Source organism: Embiotoca jacksoni, unplaced genomic scaffold (genome assembly GCF_022577435.1).
Source record: "Embiotoca jacksoni isolate LCO1_2020_lvr unplaced genomic scaffold, fEmbJac1.0.p SCAF_7, whole genome shotgun sequence".
Lineage (NCBI taxonomy): Eukaryota > Metazoa > Chordata > Actinopteri > Embiotocidae > Embiotoca > Embiotoca jacksoni.
Window position 1 is genome coordinate 4,679,559 of NW_027185425.1, and position 26,782 is coordinate 4,706,340.

Genomic DNA, 26,782 nt, shown 5'->3' on the forward strand with positions numbered 1-26,782 from the left:
CGCATGTGGGAACGCACACATCCAGCGGAAGGCTACGAAGCGTACACGAATGCTAAAAAGCGTGCAACTAAAAACAAACCGAAAAGATCTAATATTTTGACATTCAGCAAACACAAAAATGTGAAGTTAACATGCAATAGCTTGGAAAAAAAAAAAAGAAAAACACAGTAATCATGCATGGCAGTCAGAAAAACCTAAAAGCAACTGCTAAGACATCACTGGGAGCGGTTTAAGATGCTGTCAGAGAGAAAGGTCACCACCTTGATCGTGCCACACGATAACACGGGGACAACAGCGCTGAGATAACCCAGGAGATAATGCAAAGATAAAAACCAGAGACGGCAGCAAGATAACCCTCACACAACACAGCAGCAACACTAAGATGGCATGAAATATACAGAGATAACACACACACAAAAAACAATGTGTCAAGGCAAAGCACAACAAACCGGCACTCAGGCCAAACATCAAGCATACAGTAAAGCGAAGGAGACAGAAGAGCTGCTTTTTAGGGTGGAGTGGAGGAATGAGAAGCAGTGACAGACATAACAAAGACAAATGGAGATAACAGGAGAGAGAGAGAGAGAGAGAGAGAGAGAGAGAGAGAGAGTCAGCATGCAGACATCACAATGCATGCAGACACAATACTGACTGTGCACAGAATAAAGGACAGGAGAGAATTTAGTGACTTTTAGATAAAAGTTTATATAAATACACGTGGAAAAGCAGTATTTGCATAACAGGCTCTTTGACATTCTCAAATGATTAAAACACACAAGCTGATACTGCGCTATGCAACAGTAACACAACTTCAAACCTTTCAGTGAGAGTTTCTTGGCCTGCTCGGAACCCACTCGAATCCTCGGAGTGGGTTTTGGGAATGTGCTGATGCTCTGTTTTCAATGTAAAACACTTTGAAGGAGAAGCAATGATCTGAAATCAACTCAGAGGGGGCTGATACACCATTGTGCTACACATCTACCTGTCTCCTATCAATTTCTCCCTCTGAACTGCTGACCAGCTTTTATTTCATCCAAACCCTGGGGGAAACTCAAGAACCTCCACTCCACCACTCCTTCTTTAAGCTCTTTTCTTTTTTTTTTTCCTTTCGTATCCCCTCCACATCCATTTCTCATCCTCCCGCTGCAAAGGAACGGTCACGGTGCGTGTGCATGTACAGTGTGTATGTGTACCCATAGGGCTTGAGGTCTTAAGGGCAAGGTCCCTTCCGAGCTTTGATAAACTACGTTGACCTTAAGATTTTTAAGATCCCACATTTCTTCCTGAGCAGAGCTAGAAAGGTCCATCATAAAAGACCAGACGTGGTGCGTAAAAACAGACAAAAATACACAACTGATGTGAAAACTGTCTTGTCTCTATTATCGCCGCTTTTTGCATGGCCAACATTCACACAGAAAAACTCATGGGAGCAGAGGCAGTGAGATGAAAAGGACAAAAAGGGACCCGTTACTCTGTCTTTTCCCTTCCTCATTAGGCAGAATGAGCGACTGTGTTGGTGTCAGAGAGCCGGTTCATCAACTCCAGCCCTGATCTGCCCTGATCGGCTCTGCCTGGACTCGCAGCGGCTCCCTCTTACTACAGACCTCTCGCATATGATTGAAGCCACTGGAAATGGAAACAGTCAGTGTAATTTAACATGGCATACCCGTAGAATTCATTAAAGGGAGACAGAGAGGGAGGCAGTGAGCGAGATGGAGAAAGGAAGGTGAGGATGGAGGAAAAGAGAGAGGATCTAAATCGGGAATGTTGTGGTGGATGGCTTGAAGATGTTCCGGCTCTAAAGAAAAAGGAAGAGGCAGTTCAGATTATATTAATTTAACGGTAAAAGACGCAGTTCAGGAAACTACCTATAATGCCAAATAGAAACTGCATTGATCACCTAATTATTGCTTGAAAACGCATAGATATGTGGACATATCAATAGCTGCGATGCTCTTTTTTTCTTTTCCAGATATCTTGTATGCAATACTGTACAAAAAAAGCATATTGTGTTACTGGTCTATCTGCAATAGAAATCCACCTCTGCACTCTGCACTGATGCAGGCTCTAATCTCACCGTGTTGCAGCACTGCCATTAAATATGACCTATGAAGAGCGAGTCTCGGTGCGACGGGAATGTGAACTTACACAAGTGTGCGACTGAATGTAAGCAGCAGCTTAAAGGTGGCATATACACTAATGCTGCTGCGATGGGAGGCCTTCATTAATCAATTGAAATTTTCTGGTAAATTAAAGATGAATTTAAGACCCCATGTTTTAATACAGCCGCTTGGTGCATTTGAGTAAGCAGTGGCAACTTCACATCATCTCAGAGCAATAAAATGTTGGAAAATGTATAGTTTGTCACTAAAAATGCAGTTTTCATGATGGCACACAGCAATAAACAAGCATACAACAACATAATAAAGATGAGATCCTTATATTCTAGCATATTCTGAGTTTTATAATATCTTATGCAGGCATTTCACAGTTGTTATTGTCTTCATTCTCCTTAGTTTTGACACTAACTCTCTGAAGTGTGCTCTGTCCTAAACTCTAACAGTTTTATTTTGACATGGCTTGAACACTCAAACTGGTTTCATGTATAATGCACCAACAAACATGATTCTTTGTTATCCTATTTTAATATTTTTGGAACAGCCTCCTTGCTGTCACTGTCATAACTCACTCTAGTGTGTGCAATGAGATATTGTAAGAACCTACTTGTCATGCCACAAGATCTGCTACGTATCTGCCAGTACTGCAGACCTTGCAGTTTACATTAGTGAGGTGAATACATGAATGAACAAATCATTTTGAAAAGTTAAAGCCCTTGTGTTTGCTCAAAGCTGCACAGTTGGACATTTTACAAACTATGCAAAAGCATACAGACTGTCATCTCTGTGTGAATTTACTGAATGCTCATATGCATATGCTCATATGTTCATGCATGCATATTATCAAACTGTGTAGCTACAGAGTGCAGTGCATCCTGTGGTACTGCATGTATCTTTGATCATAATCTAATCATTTACCTTTTTTCTTTTTAGATAAGGTCTATATGTGCGCAAATAGCATCGTCCTTTAACATTTGGAGTCCCTTATTTAAAAATAAAAAAAACTCGGAGCTTCCAGGCTCCTGGACATCTTAAAGTATTATGTTGGAAAAAGCTATTTTGTTGTACTTGTCTGAGCAGATATAACTGAGAAAAACAACTGACATAAAGTAGAATTTGTACAAATAATAGGATATCACGTACTACTGAACAATCAAATTCAATGAAAGAAAAGTGTTCGGTGCTCTCTGTTTATGTGCATCAACAGTGCGTCTGCTACCGAAGCCAAATGCTGTGAAGCTGAGAACGCCGATTGTCGGGGTTGAACATCTAAAACATGTGCAGTGACAACACTGCGAAACAGAGGAGGGGATGGATGGAGGGATATATAGAGAGAATGCAGAGGTGGCGGTGTGTAGTGAAGACTGGAGGTGGCTGGCATTGGGGAATCTAATCCCTGAGTTAATTGGTATGACTGATGAAGACAAATTGAAATGGGTCAGCTGAATCAGGGTGGAGAGGAGGGGTGGAAGAGAGGGGCCATTGTGGGGACCTCTCAGAAGCACAAACAGACATAAAGCAGAGCGAAGTGCACGAAGATTGTGGCGAGATGGTTGGAAGTTAGTAATTTAGTCAAATCCCATTTAAACCCATGGCTGTGGGAAACCAACTCGTACAGGTTAAAGCATGCACCGCAAATTCTTGGCAAAAGCTTTCCTTAACACTGAAGCTGCACCATTGATTTTGATTTGATATTCACATCTATTCACAGGTTGTATTCTCAGGGCCAGCTGAGTAAATGAATGCAAAGCGTTTCACCTGGTCTATGTGTGTCAATGTTGAGTGTGGAAGCCCAGTCCTTTGAACGTTGTCTCTGTGGCCCCACTAATTGAGCCAGATCAATTCACAGAGACAGCGAGCAGGTTGGCACAGTTGCCACATCAAAGAGATTCTAATAACTGCACACTGTGGCCATTACCAAGCCTGAAAAAGCCATATTTATGTTTGCTTCAAAGCAAGCATGGCAGCATTGAACATACTGAGAATGCAGGCCTTCGCTGCTGTTCTTTTTCCAGCCCACAGTTTAGACACAAGGCCATTTTCTAGCAATTTGGAAACAGAATAGACGCTATTCTCCCATACATAAACACAACCACTCCAAATTGTACTTTAATTACATGCATTTTTGCAGAGAAAGTGTGAACCAATAAAAAAAAACAAAAAAACACAAAAAGAACACAATGACAGACTGATATTCTTCAGAAGAAATTTCAATAATGGGCAAATGACCCCTCTGTATCTGTGCTGTTTAACATAGAAGCAGTCGTGTACTGCTCTGTTTTAGTGCTGGAATGCTCAGATGCTTTTTGTCTCTCGGTATGCACCGGGTCCAGATCTCTAAATGCACCTAACATGATGTGACTGTACAGAGGGGAAGTAAACCAAACGAGCTTCATTACCCTCCCAAAACATAAAGCCGTAGGCTACATAATGCTCATAAAATCTGAAATATATAACTGTGTTTAGCATAAATCTAAAGCATAAAGTGTATTGTTTTTCACAGTTTACAAATTCAATTTCACCAGCTCATATGTATCTTAATTGTAGCCCGACAGGAGAAAAAAATAAGAAATGACCTGGAAACGACAAAAGTATTTAAACCAAAATGCAAAGCTAGCAGGCAGTAAAAGTAAATTAAGCACATCAGATGCTGCGTTCAAATGGAACTCATGAGCTTGTAGTTACAACATGGGAAGTCGTGTCCACCGTATGCTTGGTGTTATGCCTTCTTTAAATCGTAAAAACACTGTTGCTAGGTAACGACAATGTGGACGGTGTATGGAAGCCAGAGAGGCAGGAAATGCAATGGCACAGTGGGAAAATATGAGGTCGTTGCAAAGATCAACATTTTCCTCAGACACGTACTATTATCTAAGTTATCAAGACAAACTCTACATTAATAAAATAACAATATATCCGCTTGACATCCGACAAAAAACATGAACTTCCATGGCGTCTGCCATTGCCGTTAACGTCAGCAAACAAGTCACAACTCACGAACTCGAGGCTTTTTGAAAATTTTGAGTTACGACATTGTGCATGCCACGAGGGGGGGCGTTCATATGGATTCTTATGTGCACGCTAAATACGACCCCAATTGAATACAGAAACAGAGTCTGTCCAAAGTCGACAGGAGGGAAGAATCAGGAATGATATCACAGACTATCAGGCTAACAGGTCAACAACCACTTTTTTGGTATATTAATGAATCTGGAAAGACATGAAGTTCCCAGTCGGCCTGGGTGGTATTGCAGGCTGCAGTTCAGCACGCACCGTATAGGAAGTAGGTACGAGAGCTGGTATCAGCATCCGCTGGGTCGAGCTGAGCCAATTTAAGTATAGTGTTTGTAGCACTGTTTGTTCTCAGCAGTGAGCGTATGCAGCTTTGGTCACAGCCCGGCGGGAACAACAGGTATCAATCACCACCTTGCACTGCTTAAAGCACAGCTTTGTCACACACTACTGAAGTGAGCTTCTAACATTACTGAATGTATGCTTCCTTTTGCACAGCTGGCTGTTAGTTTGGTAATATATAAAGGCAGAGCAGGCCAGAAGTCTGTGTAATGTCAGACTTCAGAGTGTGAGCATATGGCTAATTCCTGGAGATATTACGTACGGGTGTAAACTCAATTCATATCAAACCCTTCAAATTAAGAGTGGGACCTACTTGGTCATTGATTTCTGGCCACCATTACTACCCTTGCATCCACAGCGGGATCAGTTATGCTAAGGCTGTTGATTACCAGTTATCCATTTCCTCCCGCCACCTCGTCATATATCTCTTTCTCACTCTCCTCTCTCTGCCTGAGAAGTAATAAGTTTGAAACTTTGTTCATTAGTGCTGGCCTGTCTCCTGCTGTACGGGCTTGTCTGGAGGTGACATTATGGCTGGCAGGGCTCGCACTCTCGCCTTCCAGCGCTCTCTCTTTCCGCCATCTCTCTCACTTTTTGTCCCCCCCTCTCCGTTCCATTTTTTTCCTCACAATCTCCCACCTTTTTTGCTTCATCTTTTTTTTTTTTTTTTTTTTTTTTTTTAACTCCAGCTCTCACTGATTTCTACTTAAGTCACTCTGCCTCTGTGTCTCACTTTCTCTCGCGCTCGCAGCTCGGCACGTCTCCGCACTGCTCGGCGAAATAATTTACCGCACGCAGTGCTCCCGCGGATGATTGAAGCGTAATTAGACGGCAGAGACAGTGGAAGCCAACAGAGGTGCTCGGGAGCCAGAGCTTGTCAGATGGTCCGTCTCACTCTCACTGGCTTTGCCCTTCAAAACTATCACTTCTGTGGGAGGAACAGGGAGTGTGCTCAGCCACGCTAACTAAACCAAAAAAAAAAACAGATACCAGTGATTGCATCTTGTTTTATGAGTCATATTATTTCACTGCATTGCAGCTATTTCTGTAGGTATCAACATTGTCCTAAAGTTATTCACGTCATTGTGTCTGAGGCTACAGAAACACCACTAGAGATTACGTGGAAAACAGCTCATAAATTAATTTATACGGTCAGATTGCTTTTTGTAGATCATAAACACAACTTTAGCAAAGTTAACACTTAAATTTAGGATCAACTGTCACGCGATAAATATGCAGACATGAGGGTGGATGAACATGATGCTGAGGTGCTTTTCATTATAAATTGAGGGCAAACAGAAGAGAGAGAAAAAAAATCAGCCACACAGCTGTTTGTAGAAAAGCAGCATCGGCTGTGTGTTGCAGAGAGTATGACAACAATACTGTCACCTTGGTGAAGTATATTAAGGCTACAGGTGCTTGCTGAATCTAAAAAAAAAAAAAAAAGAAGAAAAAATTTCCCCTTGGGGATTAATAAAGTAACTATCTATCTATCTGAAAGCTAAAACTATACAGATACAGTACATGCTATGCTTACGTGCTGACAAGCATCATTTGAATTCTTACGTGCCGTATTAAAATGTGAAACAAAATGCTCTGCTGTGAGTGACTACAATCATCACGATGCCCCTGTTGATGGCAGCGTCAGAGGGAAAGTGCTGATCACCACACTGACACCATATGCTTTGCGAACAAAACAGCGAGGTGGATGTCAGGGGGGAAATGGCGTTGCATTCAAGGTGGCGCACATCGAACGGAGAGGTGAGTGATGCTGCTGAGTGAGCACCTGTATCCCCAAAGTCTGTCCAATTATCCTGCTGTATACACAACACACCGTCCCCCCCCTTTACATTTTCCCCAGATTTAACCCATGCCGCGGGGGAAGGCAGGCTTCACTGGGGCAAGCTGTCGTCAGCAACCAACTGTAACAGCACTGTCAGCCGTCCCTTTGATTATCACCCAGAGGTCACCCCGCGTTGAGCCGAACTGTGGGGTCCTGGGTGTCAGCGCAGCTAAGACGTCAGAGAAGTCACCTTTAAAGGATAATAAGAAGACTGCTGACTGACTGCAGACCACCCAGTGGGGGATCCGTGCTTTTCACATGAATATAAATGTGATATTGACGGGAAATATTCCCCAGGAGACAGAGGAGGAAAAGTCGGGCGGAGAAGACAGAGCAAGTCGAAGGGAGCGAAAGCGAGAATACATGAGCGAGCAGGAGGACTGAACGCTCTGATTCGTTTCACACCGTTAAACCGTCTGAAGAGTCGGCTGGTGACCACCGGTTGATGGGCCGGTGTGTGCCCTGTGTTATCGTAAACATTTGGGATTCACTTCATGGAGGCACTTTAATGATGCTTTTAGCATAATGTCCCCACTGTAATGTGAAGTGAAGGGCAAACGGCGCCTTTCTGTCTGCCTGTAGCTCCAGTGAACCTTATAAATATTAGTTATTCGGACAACGGTGGTGATGGAAGCCCTCTGTGAGCATTACATTACATTACATTTCATTTAGCTGACGCTTTTATCCAAAGCGACTTACAATAAGTGCATTTCAACCACGAGGGTACAAAACCCAGAACAACAGGAATCAAGAAAATACAATTTCTTCAAGAAAGCCAAACTACAAAGTGCTGTCAGTAAGTGCCAGCACTCTCCAACATCGAGACCATTGCTTTGTTTGACACCTTGGTAACCACAGGCACTGACCATTATATCATATTTGAGGTTATCACAGTATAAAAATTCTCCTTTAAAACTTCTCTTCTTTCACGTAGCAAAAATGGAAACCAAAGAGAAAATCTCTGGATGAAATGAATTCTAAAACCACAGACTTACATGCATTTTATTTGGTATCGTAGGGTTTTTAGTCAGATCCAAAGTTTATATAAACCATAACTACAGTAAATCAGACTGTACAGTGTTCGAGTCCATATGATGTTAGGAGTTGTTTTGCTAATTCTAGGCTGTCCAGACTGAGAGGGAGAAAAAAAAAACAACAACCAGAAAGTACAAAAAGGACAGCTTTGTTTTCATCCGGGCTGTTATCAGCAGAAGCCGACTGCAGCGAGAATAGGGACGGATGATTTCCATAAAGACTGGCTGTTGTCTGAAAGCAAGCAGCTGTCAGGCGGAATTACCTCTCCGACACAGACACCACAATCGAGGGCGCCCTTCCCATAATTCAGTCTGATTGGCTCAAGGGGAAAATGGCAGCCTGTGGAGAGTGAGGCGAGCGGCTGGTTGACAGGTTTGCATCTGCAAAGCTAGACGCGGCGTTTACCTGTTATCATTCTGTCTGCTCAACGTGTCAGTTTTCTCAGTTCAGGGAGCTACCTGAACAAAGTGGCGAAGAGAATAGACTCCATGGTGTGAGGAGGCAAGTATGTGCCTATACTTTATCTCTCTCACACACACACACGTGAATGATTATCAGTATATTCTCATAATATTCACCAAGTTCAGCTTTTCTAAATACATGTGTGGACTGTGATTTTTCACACTTTATTCATGAAGGCAATGTAACTTTGTTGTAACACTAGTTTACCATTAGACTGGTGGCACATGTGCACATGTTGCTTTCAATTTTTAAAACTCCGTAAACTTCACAAAGCAATGATATTTACCACATATTGGGCTGCATTAACCTGGAATACTTTGCAAAACAACTCGTCACTTGTATTTAACCAGCACAGTTTGACATTTTGGTAAATATGCTTGTTCGCTTCTCGCAAAGAGTTGGGATGGTCAGATCAATACCCCTCTCATGTCTTTATGCAAAGTGTGACGCTAGAACTGAGAGGCTCTGGAATGACTAGAAAGAGGGAGAAGTTGGAAGCCTGGCTGACTCCAAAATTAAAAAAAATACACCCCAGAGCCACTAATAAACACAAAATCTTATATTTCTTGTGTCAAGTTTGTATGCTAAGCTAGGCTAATTACCTATTGGCTCTGCCTTCATGTTTAACAAGAGAGGGGTATCGATTCACTCATCTAACTCTGCATTAAGGTGAATCAGCATGTCTTCCGAAAATGTTAAACAATTCTTCCTAAATAAGGTCAGGCAACATATTATAATTAAATAATCACTTCAAATTATGTTGATTTATGTATTAGTACACATCAAGACGAGTAGATGAGAATACGCATAAACAAATGCTTATTTTATCAGTGCACACAAAAATAAAATGTTTTGTGTATACAAGCATATGGTATGAACAAGCGCAAGCACACAATGATACACACCGTCAAGTTCATGCACACACATACTCCACACCTATGCTAAGTGCTCTTATCTGTGACTTGTGCAGAGGTGAGTGACAGGAAGGGAGGCGCAGGGGGGAAGTGTCCTTTAGGTGTCTTAATTATGTCTCCTCTCCTCCCTCTCGCTGTCACCGTCCCCAGGGGAGGACGAGACAAAAGGAAGGCAATGTTTCATCTCTGCTGCCTTGGTATTTGAAATTCCGAGGGGAGTAAGAGCAGAGAGACAGCAGGCTGTTACACTGGTGGAAGAAGAGGAAATCAAGTGACGCTTCCTTTTTTCCCCCCCTGTTTCTTGCCTCCTTTAGCAGCTGTGTTTAAAATAAGGCACCTTAATAAAAGTGTTTTAATGGCTTCAAGGCAGGAAAAAAAGGCGCAACTTGATTGCTGTGACAGTTTTATTTAATGAGCTCAAAGCCTCTGGCTCTGACTCACTATTCGTTTATTACTTTGTTGTGGAAAGATATATGTGACAAAATGGAGCAGAGGGAGTGAGAAAATGAGGCTGAATGCTCTTATTGTGGAAGTCGTCCGCGGCGTTTGGCAATCGCCTTTGTGATTTACACCTTCCGCAGCGCTCACCTGCGTTTTCATCCGGCCCCACCAGGGGGAACGCTGCTCTGCCACGGCAGAGCGGGAGGTGTCAGAGACACCTTGGCAGGTAGGCAGACACAAAGACAACACGCTGTTAATTATTGATGGGAATAAATTGCACTCACTGGATGTTTGGCAGTGCAATACATGGTGGATGTGAATACCAACGCGTTTATGAAAGCGCGCCCATGCGTGCGTGTGTGTGCGTGTGTGTGCGTGTGCGTGCGTGTGCGTGTGTGTGTGTGTGTGTCGAAGAGAAAACGATGACGAGAGAAGCAAAAGAAAAGGCGATCAGAGGGAAGGAAGACGGAGCGAGGTGGAGACGTTCGGAGGAGGAGCCGGCGGAGCGATGGTGGTGATACCTGGTAAAGAGACATTAGAGAGATGCAGAGGGAGTCTATAAAAGCAAACTACTCCTTAATGTCTCTCACAAGTGTGATAAAAGCACAGAGCTGCAGCACAGAATGCTGTCCTTTCCATTTGTGTGAACAGAACAAGGAAGCATTGAAAACTAAACTATTATACACAAATGCTAATAGAAAATGATTTTGCAAATGTGCCTACATACACATACATACATACATACACACACACACACACACACACGCAAACAAAAATTCTTAAAAAGGTCAGCTCTTTTGTTTTGGGACACGAGACCTCTCTCATGAAAATATTGACTGAGAAAAAGGGGAGCAAATGCAAAGTGTGGTCTTAAAATGAGATGGACAAAGAGCACGGCTCCTTATCTGTATTCTGAGAGCCTGCCCTCTTATAAATATTGGAAGAAGGACACTGTTGGGGGAAAGGAAACGGCCAAATGGTGTGTTTGAGAAATGGCACACCTGAGCACCACGCGGAATATCATCTCCTCCTGTCAGATCTCATCCCATTTGATCAAAATAATTGCCACCTTCATCGTTATCATCGGTTCTGTCATCTTCACCGGCGCCATCGCCATTCTCCATCTCATCAGGCCTCTTCTTTGGGGTTCAAGAGGGAGGGGTGGGGGGATTTTTGGATCAGATCAAAATGCGTCTGGGAAAATCACTCACAGTGTACCCTCATAGTCATCATCATATTTATTGCTTCAATACGACTAGCATTTTCCTCACCTATTTAGATATTCTGACACGAGCAAATCTGTGACTGGTATGAGAATAGCCTGGTTTAGTCTCGTCTATCATAGATGTCCGGGGAGAGAGGGGCCCTGCTGTGCTTTAGTCTATGTTGAGTCTCTGTGCAGTCAACAGGGAAATGAAAACATTAGAGGACAAAAATGAGAAAAGGACAGCATGATCACTGCTAGCGTGAGCCAGAGGGTTGACATACAGCAAACAATATCACTGAAATCCTTCTCTCGGCCTCACAGTTCTTTTGTAAGAAAACCAAACACGCACCAATCCAAATTCAGTCAAAATGTTAATATAAGATTCTATAGTGGCGAATTAGATGACACAAGCCCAGTGTGCGGTTTCCCTCTAAGCTGCTACTCCTCTCCATGTGTGTCAACCTGCCTCTATTGTACAACTCGCTGGGGCTCTCTTTGTACTTCTCAAACAGCTCGTCTCATCTGCTTCCACTTTAGCAGCCTAATAATGCTGCACAACATTAGCACAAGCGGCTGCTCAAACCTCAGTTAGAGCGCAGCCAGCTCACACACTGGCAACCACGCTCGCCATGTAATACTGTAATTCAGCACACATGCATACTCTCACACACAACAAGCCCGCATAACCGCTTGAAACTAGGGACCCCCACTCATACACATCTCCTATGAGACTCCAGCTTTGTCCTTTCACAGAGTGTCGGTAAGATAAAACAGACCTCCAGGCACCGCAGTCACCTCCCAACTTGTCATATAACCATACTTAAATGCAGTTAACAGCCCACATTCAAGAGTCTTCTTATATTAGAGTGAACAAGTTTGTCATTAAACAGCAAAGCGCTGTGGAAAATTACTTCCTATAAACATAAAAATGTGTTTACGGTTAAAACCAGTTTGTACGTGGGAGATTTCAGATCCATTCAGATCTTTTAAGTGTGTTAAATGTGCAAAACTAGATCCCTGGAGGGAACTGAATGCCCAACAAAGTGCTAATGATAATGCACGGTGTAGAGTAGAGACGCTAACTTGTTTTTAAACACTCCTTACCTTGGCCATTTGGGCCTGCACCCCAGTGGCTTTGAGAGACGACACGGCCTTCTGCGCTGCAGCTGGGCTGTCAAAATCCACAAAGCCATAGCCTGGAGACAGAGAGAGAAAAGAAGAGAGGGAGAAAAGAAGAAGAAGAAGAAGAAGAAGAAGAAGAGGAGGAAGAAGAAGAAGAAGAAGAAGAAGAAGAAGAAGAAGAAGAAGAAAATACAGACATTAGTAAAAAAAAAAAGAAAAAAAGAAAATGGAGGCAGATGACTAACAAGGAGAATGACAGGCACTTGGTAATTGTAGCAGTAATAGGTTGGTAACATGACTACAGAGGCTGCCAGTTCCCATATCTGGTGAGCACTACATTGTTTGATAATTAGCGACAGTGACGTTCATAGGGGGATGCTATGCATCTTAATTAGTAGCATGGATGAGCGATTTAGTAATAACAAACCCCGGCACCCTGCCCACCTCCACCTCCACACACACATACACTGATACACAGTATGCATGTGCAAACACACACACACACACACACACACACACACACAGATACACACACTCGGGTGTAGACGCACGTAAAAAAAACAATAAAAAAAAAAACACACCGAGTAGCGTAATAATAAAAAAATATATCGCTGTTTGTGATAGTTTGCGGTTTAATGACAACTCATTTGAATTAATTCAAACAAGTAGAATAATTAATGTAATGGTAATTTATGAGAAGCCGATGATTTCAATTCCGTGATTAAAGAATATTACACACATGTACACATAGCACATACACAGAGACGTGTCAATTAATTTTTCAAAACATCACTTTTCACTTGTTCAGCCTTTTGATTTTCTGAGGCTGTGAAGCTGGCCGGCCCACATCGTGTTCCACAACACCCGGCATATTAACACAACCCCATTTCACAGGCTCTGTAATCCTCTCCCCGGTAACAAATCTCTCAAAGGTTGACAACATATCAGAGCTGCTGCCATTTCTCTCCCGCTTTCCTCAACTCCATCTCTCTTACATACACGTAAAGACACGCTATTTCTTACAATTTAGCCTCTCTGTTCATCTTCTCACTGCCTCCCTCAATCCCTCGCCGCCTCTCACACACTTTCTCTCTCTGTCCCTCGCTCATATTTTTCCTGACATTAACAGCCACCAGCTCCCCATCTGGAAATTCATCAGCGGAGGAAAGCAGGGGGAATGAAATCTGTGCCTGTGATTTATGAGTTATTGTGATCCTGACGTTCTCCGGGATGTATCGGAGACGGGGGTCACGTCTGTGTTAATTAAAATTTGGTGGCGGATTAAAAGCAGTCAATGGTGCCCTCTGATCCACTGTTTCAGAAGGAAAGTGTAATTACAAAAGGATAATGGCTGTGAGATAGGGTGGGGTGGTGTGTGTGTGTGTGTGGGTGGGGGGGGGGCGCACTGGCCATTGCGGTTACCCCATCAACTTCCCAACGATCAAACCCTCACGCATGTATCAGCACACACAAACATGGACTGTAACGGCTCACTGTGTGCCATTTGCTTTGCACAAATAGCAAACATCTCACTTTCTCAGTCAGTGGAGGTATGGGTCTGTGTTGTTGTTGTTGTTGTTGTTGTGGTGGTGGCGGCGGGGGGGTCATTTTCCTGTCGGACGGCGGTGAAGGAGTGCGGCGTAATGTGAAAATCATAACCTGTGGCGGAAGAGAAATCGAGCGCGAGGACTGATTAATGGCCAGCTGTTAGAGTGAAGGTGGGAGGGGCGGCTCTTTAATTGTGGAAATATGAAGAGCCCGAGTGAAATGTCCCCGTTGGAAGTACGGGCAATACGACGAGAAACCGGACCTGCTCTTTCAAAAACGTAAATGCTATCGCGGAATTAATTTCTTAAGTAGCTGCAATTAGACAAGGCACCCAACCATTTTGTTAGTAAACCTTTAAATGCGCACTTTTAATCGCTATTTATGATAAGCTAGAAAGCCTGGCTTATAATAAGAGAAGCTTATAAAAAAAAATATGTAATTGGTGGTTGGGTTTCAGTTACAGAGAAACACTCTCTCTCTCTTGTCTTCAGTAGTATCTACTCATGCATATTCTTCGGACTTTTAATAGAGAGGATTTGTGATACCTGTCTGAGACTTCTGCCACCTCCCACATCTAATGGAGATGAAATGATTATCGGCTTTGGGGAAACTGACACTAACATGTCTTTTTACAGACAGTCTTCACAGTGAAAACAGTTTTCAAGGGACAAACAGAACAGATGGGTGATACACCAACAACATAAAGAGATTCTTTAGGTGTTGAAGCACCCCAAAGACTTTCGATATCCCCTGAAATATACACAAACTGCACAGTGCATGTCTCGAACTCTACGATCGTGCGAGATACTTGTTCCGTAACAATCAAAAACTATAAAGCGAGAGAGAGAAAAAGAAGTGACTATACAAAAGAGAGAAAAATACAACAACAAAAAAAGACAGGTGGTATATAAATACAATTTCACAAAGTACAAAAAACATATAAAACACTATATAGTAATGCAATCAAATTTATGTCACGTTGCAAGACATGCTCACAAACAAATTAGTGTGGTCTTTTCTTGGTTTTTAGAGGCTGCATTACAGTAAAGTGATGTCATTTTCTGACCCTACGAGACCATTGTAGATGTTCTATTATTACCCCTTTACCCACTTATTCATTATATTCACATTACTGATGATTATTTTTAACAAAAATCTTACTGTGGAAATATTTTGTGAAAGCACCGATAGGCATCCCTACAATATCGACACTGAGGTATTTGATCCCAAAAAATATTGCGATATCGAATTTTGTCCGCATCACCCAGCCCGTCGCGCCATACAAATCCTGGTGCACAAATTCAACAGCCAAGAGTTGTAGAGGCAGATGGGAGCGCGAGACAAAACAAGGAGAGGCAAAGAGTGGCACCTGCGCTTATAGAACTAAGCAGCAAGCGCACAAACAGCCACCTCAGGCGAGATCATTTCTGCTTGGCGAGCGCTGGAGGGCATTCGCACTCTCACAGGTCATCTCTGCTCTCAGAGCGGAGCTCTGTTCGTACAAGTGGACCTGACTTTTGACAATTTGGGGGCGGAAACCAAGAGAGGCACTGGCCCAAATTATAATATAAAATAATAAAATTTGCTTGTGAGCGACATAATTGACAATATCTATAACATCTGAGCAATGGCCTCTAGTTTTGCTACGACCTCTGTTTCACTGAATAAAATAACAGAAAAAAACAATGCTGTTGTTTTTTTTTTTTTTTTTTTTTTTTTTGTGTGCATCTCAAGTCGGTATTTGACAACTATTTTTGTCCTACAAACAGATGTCAGCTGCTGCCGTCTCAGTTGCGATGCAGATTCCCAGTGCAACGTTGGTCCAAATTCTTTCAGTTGCTCTGAAATCTGATTACTATCAAACTATAGCACGCGATTAATATGACATAAACATCACTCATTAAACTGTTTGGTGGACGTAGGTTGAAGCACTGAGCACCATTATCAGGTGTCTTTCTCAACTCCCTTTAATTCGGCACATATCCGTGTTTCTCTGTTCACAGTGAGTTGGAATATCCAGACTATCCGGGTTACTGTTTGAAAAGACGCGATGCTGTTGAATTTTTAAAACTATTTTCAAGGTTGTGAGCACCACATGGGGTCGAGGCAGAAAACATGCTTTTTTTTTGTCATTTGGGTGAACTGACCCTTTTAATGATAGCAGACTCCACTTATTCTCACTCTTTAGAACATATTAAAAGCACATTTAGAGAACCACATATAATGTTACGGATGCCCTCCAGGAAACTGCTGATTCTCTTTAATAATCAGAATATTCCAATGGTGGATACTTGGAACCCCCAATTACAAATTTAATATTCACCCCAGTACCACCTGGAGTGCACTTATCAAACTTTTAGCAGGATGAGGATTTTAGAGAATGCTGACCTATATTCAGAGAGCTCTGAATGGAGGAAGGAGAGAGAGGAAGGCAGAGAAAAAGAGAGCGAGTGAAAAGGTCTGTACAAAAGAAAGGCAGAGCGAGGAAGGAGGTTATTTAAGGTCAGCTGAATGCACTGAAGACGACTGAATTGATGTTCAGCAAGCTCACTGCAATAATAGATCCCGTTTGCTCTTCCCCTATGCAGTTATTGTAGCTGATATATGCATAACGATTCCGTAATGTGGAATGTTTGATCCGTGGCCACAGGGTAAAACTGTCAAAGGCTTGTTTAGTTGAAAAAGAGAATAATAATTGAGAGATATAGTGAAGTTTTAAGGCTCTATTTGTGCTTTTATTAGGGTTGAATGGTTGTGGAGGTTACGGAGAGTCGAACTCTTTCCTACATGTGTATACTGTATGTATGAGTAAGCTCATTTGCTTGAATACCGAGACCTTTAAAGTGAATTGAGTCTGTCTGAATCACGCTCAGTGTTTAAAAAGGAACAATTTATACACAAGTATATTTAACGTTATCATTGGGTTTAAAGTGGAACTTATATTAACTTGCTTTTAACCTTATATGTATCATTCTATGTAAGGAAATACAAAATATAATGGCACAACATCTATTAAGCATTTTTACATTTTGCAGAATAATATGTTATTGTTTTCCATTGTTGCTGGCAGATTCTGGTTCGTCAGTGAACACATTTGATCCCTTTTATAAACAAATCTACACAGTGTACTGTTCCACTAGCAATTAAAAGCCTCTCGCAAGTCTGACTGTAAAGTTTGCCTTCCACTCGGGATTGCACACCAGTTAGCTTAGCTTGCTAACCTTAGCACTGAGTCCACTGCCACTGCAGAGACATAAATAAGACTTGTCCTTTTAGGTAGCCACAGATTTTTTATCAAATAATTACACAGTCCAAGCAAACACCACAAAAATGGAATTTACTTTCAGTGCAACTTTGATTTAAAGTAATTATAAGGATTGTTCATTCAGTTAGATTATCAACAGTAATTTGGACAGCCCTACGAAAGCCACACTGCCGGTAAATTGAACACAAACACAATTCCATTGACTTCCGCGGTACAGAAGGTGGTGGCAGAAGTCTTACTGTGTAGACAAATACATTATTACATGGCCAAATAAAACAAAAGCTATCAGCATGGCTAGACAATATTAGAGATGGCCCTCAAAGACTTGTTTGTATATACTTGTATAGTATGAAATACTGCAGTGTCTATGTGTGTACATGTGTGCGGGTGCACTAACTGTATGGTACAATGACCCTCGGTGAGTCACTGAGCTGAGAAAAAGTCGATTAAGCAGCAGGGTCAAGAAACAACATTACACTCGATGTAAGACATCACACACACACACACACACACAGCTACACAGAGATGTACGCAGATGTTGCTTGAAGAATGCGTTTCTGAAGCCAAGTACATGCTGTACTGTGAATGCATCCAATGCGGGTGCTCTGCAGTTGCAATTTGAAGTGGGATGCAGAGGGCAAGGTGTTGTTTTGAAGTGTCTGCACAAACACAAACATCCAATCGATAGCTGTCACTTAAAAGCAGCTCAAAGAGACTGCCTACATGCGTGGCTGCTAATAATACCATGCAGCTGCGCACTAATATGTGCGCGCGCACACACACACACACACACACACACACACACACACACACACACACACACAGACTGAGTTGCTGAGGGACACATATATCCACACGAAGCACACTGGGAGGATGACACCCACAGACACACAGACACACAGACACACAGACACACACACACAGACACACACACACACACTCTATGCACAGACACACAGACTGTCTCTCTGAGAGGAATAAAGAGAACATGAGCTGCCATATCATATTTCCTGCTCTGGCTCTAACTGGGAGCCTGTCGAGATGAAAGGACCAGCTTCAATCAGTTACTACATGATAGTGTGATGCTGCCATTGCTTCTACTCTACTTAGTGACAGTGCTTGTATGACTATGTGCGCATGAGGCAGGGTGCTCCTTAACACAGTCCCCTCACGGAGGTGTAGAACTACAGTAGATGCCTCCTCGGGCTGCGCTCTACACAAAAGTTTTCAGTGGAGAGTGGAGATAAGGGAGTCATTACAGCGCGTGTATCGACATATCAATCAACTACACATCATTCATGCATTCACCATCAAATTATGCTAATCCTAATTACTTCTGGGGAAAATTACTATTCTTTATCTGCTAATAGTTGGGATTGTTTGGAGTTCCCTATATCCACCACCATTTTCCCCAATATATCCATTTTTCACATTCTCATATTCAGCGCTAATGATCCCATTTTGCACCGCATACAATGGAATAATAATGCCCTAAGTATGAATAATGAATCAACGACAAGTCACGGAGCATTACAACGGTGTGCCGGGGCAAACAGTGTAATTGTTTACGTCCTTGTGAGTCATCAAGAGGAGTTCTGAAGCTGCTGTTGCACATGGATGATTAATCATTGCAGTTACATGTATGTTTATAATTCAAACTTTGCATGTATTAAAGTAATTATGGTTAATGGAGGAGATAGATGGGCCACTCAATGGAAAAATATGCATAACAATGCTGTAATATGATTCTCATGATTAATGGATTCATGGCTGGAGTACCGCATCACGTTCCTTCCTACAGCATGTGCATTGTTCATTACCCCACTATACCGGCAGATATGTGACTGTGATTTCATTTCTTTGTATATTTGAGTATATTTCATATACAGTTGTACGAAATGCTGAAATTATGAATCAGATAATCAATTTGTTGATGAATAATAAATTAAATCATTCTGACTTTGAGAATCAAGTTATTGTTTATATGTCATTTGTCAAGAAAATAAAGGCAATCAGGCACTGATTTTTGACTCTTAATATGAGGTTTAGGGAACCAACTAATAATTAAGCTGTTGATTTCTTTGTGATTGTCGTTAAGTCTAAAAAATGTCAGGAAAGAAAAAGAAAAACGCTCGAGTTTCGAGAGCCCAAGGTGATATCATGAATGAGCTCTATCCAACAGTCCTAAACCCAAAGATATTCAGTTCACATTGGTATTAAACAGAGAACGGCATCAAATTCTCACATTTGCAAAGTTTGAACTGGCTAATATAAAATTGTTGTCCTTAATAAATGATTAAAACAATAACAGATTTTCCTCTTTTCTTCTGTTGATCAAGAAACATTTCCCTCTGTGTTTTAGACTCTTAATTTAGTACAACAGACTATATTAATTTTTTCTTGTAATGTATTCGACATGAATGGAATTTAATCGCTTGTGCATTTATAGATGGCTTGTGTCCATTTGGAGGTTTGACCCCCCCCCCCCCCCCCCTTTAGCTCTGCAGGGAGGATGGGTGATGGTTTTGGGAGGCTGTGGTGAGCTGTGCAAACACTGACGAGAGAAAAAAAAAAAGCGAGATGGCATCCATGACTGACTGTGGCCAAGCCAAGACCGCCTTGGTCCCACTCCAAACCCAGAGGAGAGCATCCTCACTACGACCGCATTCCTCTGTCCCCCTTCCATTTATCTTGCACCACCAGCAGCTGACTGATGATACATTTTTGCGGCTACCCTCCGCTAAACCATGCGTTGGTGGGTGTGCGTGCGTGAAAGTGTGTGTGTGTGTGTGTGTGTGTGTGTGTGTGTGTGTGTGTGTGTGTGTGTGTGTGTTGGTTGAATGGGTGTGTACAAATGCTTGCGTGTGTGTGACCTCCAACTTTCTTGTTTGTGTGTGGGTGCGCGAGTAAACAGGGGAGGATCATAAATCCAGCTTCCCCATTGAGGGATCCCACAGAGAAACATCTGCAATGCATATTTTTTTTTTAAGGCTGCGTATTCAAATGTCAGCTTTAGGCGTGGGACTTCTGACCACATCTCTCTCTTCTGAGCATTAACACTGCAGAGAAGTGACAAGTCATATAAGTCAACAGTTCCCCCCAATAACACTACAGGCTCATGTGCATCTGACATCCTAAAAATATGCAGTTGTTTTTCTATCCGCAAACAACTCAAAATCCTCACACCAAAAGTTATTTGAAATGGCTTGTGCAAACTGACACACTGCAGCTCTTGGAACCACTCAAAATAAAGATCCCTCGTTTACTTGTCCGGCGTCACCATCCTACCTGCCTTGTGCTCGGAGACAATCCCCATTTGTTGTAAAATAACTCTCACAGAGGACTCTTTTATATTAGACACTGGTGACGAGATAGCAGCACAGGCAATTAACTTATCAACCCTGCAACATGGATTTATGGCTCAGGCATTCGTCTTGGGCTGAAGCAGCCAGCCTATTGGCTGTATTGTATTTCTTGTCATCTTCTCTCGCAGGTGTAGGAGTGTCCTTGTCAGAGAGCTGCAGTCGGGATCTGCAGAGGGCAGAGTGCCAGGGCTTCGGGCCAACGGGGGCACTGGCAGCTCGTTGTGTCGAAGACAAACTAAACGCAGACTTGAAAACAACGAATTCCTCAACCAATATCTGTAAAAGTATGATAGATGAAATCTGTATATTGTAACACTGAAGCGCCAACAGAAGATGCATATTTTTCACAAAAAGATTGCTTGTACATTATAGATGAAACTGTTTTCTTCTTTTATGTAATCGTTTGGACACTAATGCTGCAGTGATTGAGAAATCACACTGTAGAAATTGTTTTTATGAAGGTATTTTGTTCATACTGCAGCAGGGATGCAATGTGCAATGCAGTGCAATATGAGATGAACATTTTCACAGGTCAAATATAGAAATACTTCAACATATGGGCTCGTGATAATCATCTCCTCTCTGTCTCAGCATTTGTTTCATCCTCATTTTCCTCTTCATTTTTCTTCCTCCTTAATTAATTCACATTTATTCACACTCATTAGCTCTAGCACAGAGCCATATGGCTCATACTATATTTCAAGCTCTAAATTGAACATAACAGTCGAAACGTTATTTATAATAGAGAGGCCTACAGTTATATTACAATCAACACTGTGTTTTAAAAAAAAAAAAATTATTAAGACAAACAGAGTCTGGCTTTGGAGGACATAGCTTCTAGCATTACCTCTAGAGCCACAAGGTCATCTTCATAAAGGTCAAGAGGCATTCAAAAATAGTGTTTTTCACACAATTAAAGACAATCCTCTCATCGCTGCTATTCACTGATGTAAAGTGGAAGAATATTTTGTGAAAGATGTGAAAAACAGTCTCCCGCACTGCGCCGGCACATCGCTTAGTTCTCCGGTCGCTTCATTAGCTTGCTAACTTAACAGCAAAACCCTGATGTGTTTGGTGCAACATGTGAAGAGCACTCGAGAAAGGTTTGAGACCTGAAGGGTGTTAATTACTTGTGAAGAGGTTGTTAAAATGAAACCCGTGGCAAAAAAAAAGTAAAAACTGAGTGGCTGTACAGAACCCACACGCACGTATCTCAAAAGAACACACACAAAGACTCACACACACGCAAAGCACGAATGCTAACACTAAGCATGAACAGAAGTGTACAAGCAAACACAAACTGGTAAATGCCAGGATATACACACACACATGCCTGTACTCACACAGCCACGCATGTTAACACACTGCATATTCATAGCGATACAAGTACCGCCACTCTTTCACACACACTCAGGTTAGAATGTCAAACAACCTTGAATAGCTTCTCATCATTTGGCACCCGTTGATGTGAAAATGCCACCAGCAGTATAAGCACATATTTTACACAAAGAGCAGATGCAGTCCTTCTCTTCTTTCACACTCCTCTTCCACTTCACCCATAGAGAGTCTTAAAATACCTGCTCTCCAACAATACCTGCAGCTAAATATCTGCATTCATGCTGGGTAGCATCTTCTGGGCCTCCACGTTATCCCCATTTGAGCAGCAGTTTGAAGCACCACCAGAGAAGAGAGGCTAAATATTTGAACAAAGCCGGATCAATGAAAAAGCAAGTGCCCTCGGAACATGGAGAAAATCTCCAGGTAGAGACAAACATTAAAATCCGGACAAAGACAAATCGTCCTATTCCTCCGAACAACTATGCAGCCCATTTTTTTTGTCTTGCATCTGTTAGTCATTCATGAGGAACGGCCCGGCCGCCCCCAGCTAGCCCTCCTCTTCATTGCAGTTATGATTTATGCCTTCCTTAACTAATCAAGGGTATGATCATTAGTCAGGGGATGTGCAATGGGCCAGGGCCTTGGCAGGTCAGTGGAAGGCCATATCTCACATTGTGGTTCCCATGCCATCCATGGGTTAGGTCCGGGATAAGAGATGACGGGAGGTACGCCTCCTCACCGTCCACCTAGCTCGCTGAAGCACGTGTCAACAAAAAAAAAAAAACACAAGTAAACTAATCCAGAGACATGTTGTAAAATGGATTGAGCCAGTGACAAGAGGAGAAAACCATCACGGTGACAAAAACCTGCAAAAGAGATTCCCAAGGGTTTGTTTGCAGTTTGTTCAAATTTGTTAGATATTTTTGGTTTTTGGTTTAGATCCAGAGGACAGAAAAATAACGCTTTAGAAATTAACAAATTTCCTACATCTGCAACGGATCCGTGAGAAAAAAAATTTCTTTGCTCTTGGTCTATTTTGAACCATAATTCTCTGGTCCCTGGATCTCATCTCACCACGACCTCCACAGTAAATATATACACATACACACATACACATACACACACACACACAAGAATTAAAAATACAAACACATAAACAGGAGATTACCACACTGCATGCAAAAACAGCACAGGAAGCGGAGGGGGTACAAAAGGTCAGAGCTCCAGGAATGTGGTGCTCATGGCCCGAGCACTGCTTCTATTTATGACAAACTTGGCCAATCAGACTTGGTGAACTGCCAACTTGGATCTTACAGGGCAGTAGGGGGGCGTGGAAGGTGGGGCGGGGGAGGGGGGAGGGGATGTTTGTGATTGGAGGGGTGTTAACAAAGGCCGCGGGTGTTATCCAATGAGGTTCTGCATGCTGAATCTGTCCAAATCAATGTGATTATCTCTCAGCTATTGCTAATTAGAGTCATTAATAGGCAATGCGAGCAGGAAACGGCGAACACTTTCGCTCCCTTTCTCCTTCAGCTGATCTCGCCTCTTTCTGGAATGGCTTTGAGGGAGCGGAGGCATTTGGAAAAGGTCTGTTGTTGGCCACACTTCAGTCGAGATTCTCATCTGCACATAATTCACTTTCAAAGGGCAGAGGGGGCGGCAAAGAGAATCCTTAATTGCGCCGGCACAGTGTACAACATAGACAAATGTTTATATCTTGGCCCTCTAATGAGAAACCAATAACGGATGCAGAAAGCACTCTCTGCCCCCCCCCCCCTCCCCTCCCGCCACCCCAAATACATATGCACATGACAATGAAAAACAGGCCTTTTCTGTGCACGTCACCTCATTCATCAATACCCCTTCTGCTCGGAGTCATGCGATACTCCACTTAGGCACTGATGCAGCCATAAATCTGTTTTTATAGAATGTAACATTGCCTGTATTTCTCCATTAGGTTGATCTCGTGGTAAGGGCAAAGGATGCTTCAGATTGTAATGGTCAGTCCGGACAGGCTTTTAAACTGCACCATGCAGAGGCTACTGGGAAAAAATGTATTCTGTATTCCAAAACTCAAGGACTTCAAATTTGAATAACAGTATGTGGGGAAATTATGCTGTAAATAGGTACTAATTATATTTTTTTCAGATGAGAAACAAACATATGTTACTTTAAACTAAAATCAAATGTTTGGATACAAAATTTGTGAGGATAAAATAAGAGGTTAGCATGGTTTACATCAAGTCACCCACAAAATAGAGTAAAGGCGACAGTAATTATTTCAAGATGTGAGTTTATGTAATGCCCTTGTGAGTGTTTAGCATCCTCATGTAAAAATGGATGGCAAGTTACAGGGCAAAGAAATGAACAACAGCTAACCGGTGAACACAAAGCCATGAGAGACTATCTTCACATCTCATCTATCTCCCACAATTCAGTGCGGTGGGCCGTCGCGGCGCAGCGCCAGTCAGGCCAGTGGATCTCGGCACAGCCTTATCTCCCAGCGGCGGAGGAGGAAACGGAGGTCCTTTAAAGGGCTGAGGTCATTTCCTTTGCCTCCAGGCTCTGGCAGGAAAAATAAAATGTCTCCATTCGGTCAGCCCTGCTTTATTTCAAATGCCGCCGCTGCCTTTTAAGAGGCCCTCGTGGGCACGGATGGCAAATGAGCGGTTTTGGGTTCTCGCAATCTATTCCTTTTTCTCTCTCCCGCTGCCATTCTCAATCCCCCACTCCATCTGTGATGTAAACCCCAAACCTCTGCTGTATTTCTACAGTGTATGTGAAAGTGCAGAGACAGATATATAGATAGAGTATGAGAGGGAGAGAGAAAAACAGAGACAAAGAGGGAAGGAGAAGCGGAGTGAGAGTGTGGAGGAGCATGAGAGCGAGAGAGATGAAGAGCTGAATGCCTCCTCTTCACAGACCTAAAGCCCTTTCGCAACTTCCTGTTCCTCTCTGAACTGGGCGACGTCCACAGAATGCGTGCGTATACTGTATATATTGGAATGCTCAGTTTATATGCAACTGTTGTGTGCCCTTGTAGGATTACAGACGTGTGTGTGTGCGTGTGTGTGCGTGTGTGTGTGTGTGTGTGTGTGTGTGTGTGTGTGTGTGTGTGTGTGTGTGTCATGGAGTAAGGGAGGGAGTGAGTCAGTGCTGGGAAGATAGAGAGGCTCATTGAAAGGCCTGTGTGGTGCGGTGGTGGAGGAGAGCAGCCAGAACAGGCTGACAGGCAGGCGGGCAGGCAGGCAGGCAGGCAGGCGGGCAGGCGGGCAGGCGGGCAGGCAGGCGGGCAGGCAGGCACACATGCTGTGATGTTAAAAAGAGGAGTGATAGATCTATTGCATGGCCGCTGCTGCTGCAAGGGCCCCACACACCTCAGGCAGATGGATGGGGAGTGCGTGCGTGCGGAGGGGGGGGGTGGGGGGTTGGATTAGTCTTCGTGTGTGCGTGCGTGCCCTTTTGTGTGTGCGAGTGCGTGGGAGAGGTGTATTACATGGTGTCTTGGAGTGTAGTTTTTTTCTGATGTGATACTTCAAACAGGGCTTTACAAGCACTTTACGCCACACAGTCGTCCAGCAAATGCATAGATAGATGCGTGGCAGAGGAGAAACGGCGTGCGCGCTCACGTTTAGTGCGTGGGCACCTGTGTTGGTTTATGTTCGTGAGTGCGCTGCAGTACACGCTTCCCTAACGCCCTGACCTGTAAGTACAGGAAGCGTCATCGCTGTTTTGTTTTTTTTGTGTTTTTTTTTTATCTGCTGCTCCACAGCAGACAGCTTCCACTCCCACACTCGCTGTTCCATCTCGCATATCGTCGGCTTTCTATCATCTCATCTTACAGCGCACACTATTTTAATCGTTTAATAGGCGTTTAGCGTTACAGAAAAAAAAAAAAGGGAGGCACTGAGTATTTACATACTATATGAAAGAATATTGAAATTCTATATCTTGTAGGTACACAGTTGAGATGCATGTAAATGTATGTTAACACACACACACACACACACACACACAGAGATACAAAACGAGGCTGCAGGTGCAGGAAAACAAGAAATACAGTGATGGTAGTGTTTATGAAAAGGTTCAACCTGCTTTCATACAGCTTTTGCCAAAACATATATGTCAAGGAGATCCTGTCAAGGCAGCTATTCAACTTCAATAGCGAGTGGGCTAAATGGAAAATCACAGTGGGCTTGTGGTCCACACGGAATACTTTGTCAAATAATGGCTACAAATAACTCTTACAGTATAATGTTAATAGAAAGCAGTGCATTCGCTGCAAACCAAACAAAACGGTTTATTACTGGTTGTGGCTGACTAAGTAGATAAATACATTTCATTTGCTCTGGAACTGGGAATTTTCTAAATTAGCTTTACAACATGTTTTGAAGCTTGTTGTTATGTTAGCTAATGCGAGTTTCTCTGTGGCCCACCAGCGCAGAGGGCAACGCGAGGCTTGACTGAGCGAATGGCAGGTGTGTTGCAGGTGCCATCCTGCTGAAGTGAATCACATCACACGCTGCTGCTAACACACACACTCACCGGGTTTCCCTGATCCTCCTCGTCCCAACGCTATCCTGTCGCCAAGGTTACTAACGCAGGAGATGCACACTCCTCCTTGCTTGTATCATTTTTGGACTATTGTTCAGATGTCTAAACGTAGCGCAGGAATACACACCTTCGCTTTATTTATCACATCGCACATATGTCAGACTGATATTGCCTGGCCATAGAAAAAATTCAAAAGGGCCATATCCAGCCAGCCGGC

General features: G+C 42.9%; 1 protein-coding gene across 5 annotated transcripts in view; it reads right to left on the reverse strand.

Annotated features, from left to right (window-relative positions):
- rbms3 (RNA binding motif, single stranded interacting protein) overlaps window positions 1–26,782 on the reverse strand; it is a 277,717-nt gene that overhangs the window by 110,547 nt on the left and 140,388 nt on the right. For all 5 annotated transcript variants that reach the window (XM_069177075.1, XM_069177076.1, XM_069177077.1 and 2 more), the window contains one exon: window positions 12,478–12,569. In XM_069177075.1, coding sequence (XP_069033176.1) covers window positions 12,478–12,569 — 92 coding nt within the window. The remainder of the gene's footprint in view (window positions 1–12,477; window positions 12,570–26,782) is intronic.